Source organism: Seriola lalandi, unplaced genomic scaffold (genome assembly GCF_002814215.2).
Source record: "Seriola lalandi dorsalis isolate HSWRI2012SDOR001 ecotype SW California unplaced genomic scaffold, Sedor1 jcf7180002051942, whole genome shotgun sequence".
NCBI classification, from domain to species: Eukaryota; Metazoa; Chordata; class Actinopteri; order Carangiformes; family Carangidae; genus Seriola; species Seriola lalandi.
The window spans coordinates 10,079-11,192 of NW_019522495.1; the positions used below are offsets into that span (position 1 = coordinate 10,079).

General features: G+C 48.6%; 1 protein-coding gene across 1 annotated transcript in view; it reads right to left on the bottom strand.

Moving 5' to 3' along the window:
- LOC111649748 (MAM domain-containing glycosylphosphatidylinositol anchor protein 2-like) overlaps positions 1-1,114 on the bottom strand; it is a gene marked incomplete at its 5' end in the record, with an annotated part of 8,735 nt that overhangs the window by 1,920 nt on the left and 5,701 nt on the right. Inside the window, one exon of the mRNA XM_023399451.1 lies at positions 480-809. Coding sequence (XP_023255219.1) covers positions 480-809 — 330 coding nt within the window. The remainder of the gene's footprint in view (positions 1-479; positions 810-1,114) is intronic.

Below are 1,114 nucleotides of genomic sequence, written 5' to 3' on the forward strand. Positions count from 1 at the left end.
CCTTAAAACCAGCCGTCAGGACTTCTGGAACTTTGTGATGTCACAACAAAGCAGTCACCAAGCCCCGCCCACCTGGACCCACCATCCAAACCTTGCAGGATTTGGTTTCTCTAAGTGTTTTTACCTGAAATCTGCTTTATTTTTATTGGATCACTCAGAAAACAGTCAGCCAATCAGAAGAGAGGCTGACGTTTCAATTAGAAATCTAATGAGTTACAGAAACACCTCAGTGACATGAAGTGAGAGAAGTAGGGTCTGTTGCTAGGTAACAGACATACCAGCTGATACAGATGTTGGTTTGAGTATTTAGGATGAGGTCAGATGAGACAGGATCCCTGGAGTGAGTCAGGATTTGAGTCTGTGACACCAGGTTGTTAAAAATCCTCTGATCTTCTTCATGTCTGAGCTGAAGATTAACGACAGGAAGTTTGCGGTTCTTCTTTAGGTCAGGTGAGTAAAAGCCCCTCCCACAGACTCACCTGTGGTGGATGAGATGTTGACATCGATGCTGATCTCGGGGGTTCCTCCGTTTCTCAGCGACGCCACGCAGGTGTAGGTGCCGAAGTCGGTGAACTTGAGGTCGATGATGTCAAGGTTGGTGGTGCCCGGCGAGATGTCGGTGTCGGTGTGGGTGATGACCATCCGCTCAGAGCTCCTCAGCGGCCGGCCGTTCTTCAGCCAGCTGAACTGCAGCTCCTCCGGCGGCGTGGCCTCCACCTGGCAGCTGATCTTCACCTCCCGGCCGATCTGGATGTTGTCGTCGTTGTGGTAGGGGTCGGGCGTGATCCAGAAACGACCTTTACGAAGTCCTGCAGGAGACAGATGGATAAAAGAAGATGAACTTGACCAAAAGAGGAAATGTCCCAAAACACAGCAACATGCTAATGTCCAGGAGTCAGCGTCAACACGTATGATTAAAATCACATGGATAAATATTCAGGGGAAGGTCTTTAAGGTAAAATCATTCAGAAACAAACTGCTACGCCGATGACACTCCGCTCTACCGATCACTGAAACCAAACAGTCAGAGAGTCTGAGGCTCTGAACCAGAACTCATCAGAAGTTGTTCTTTTTGGCTTCCAGGATCCATCACTCTGATCACAAACATTAAGTC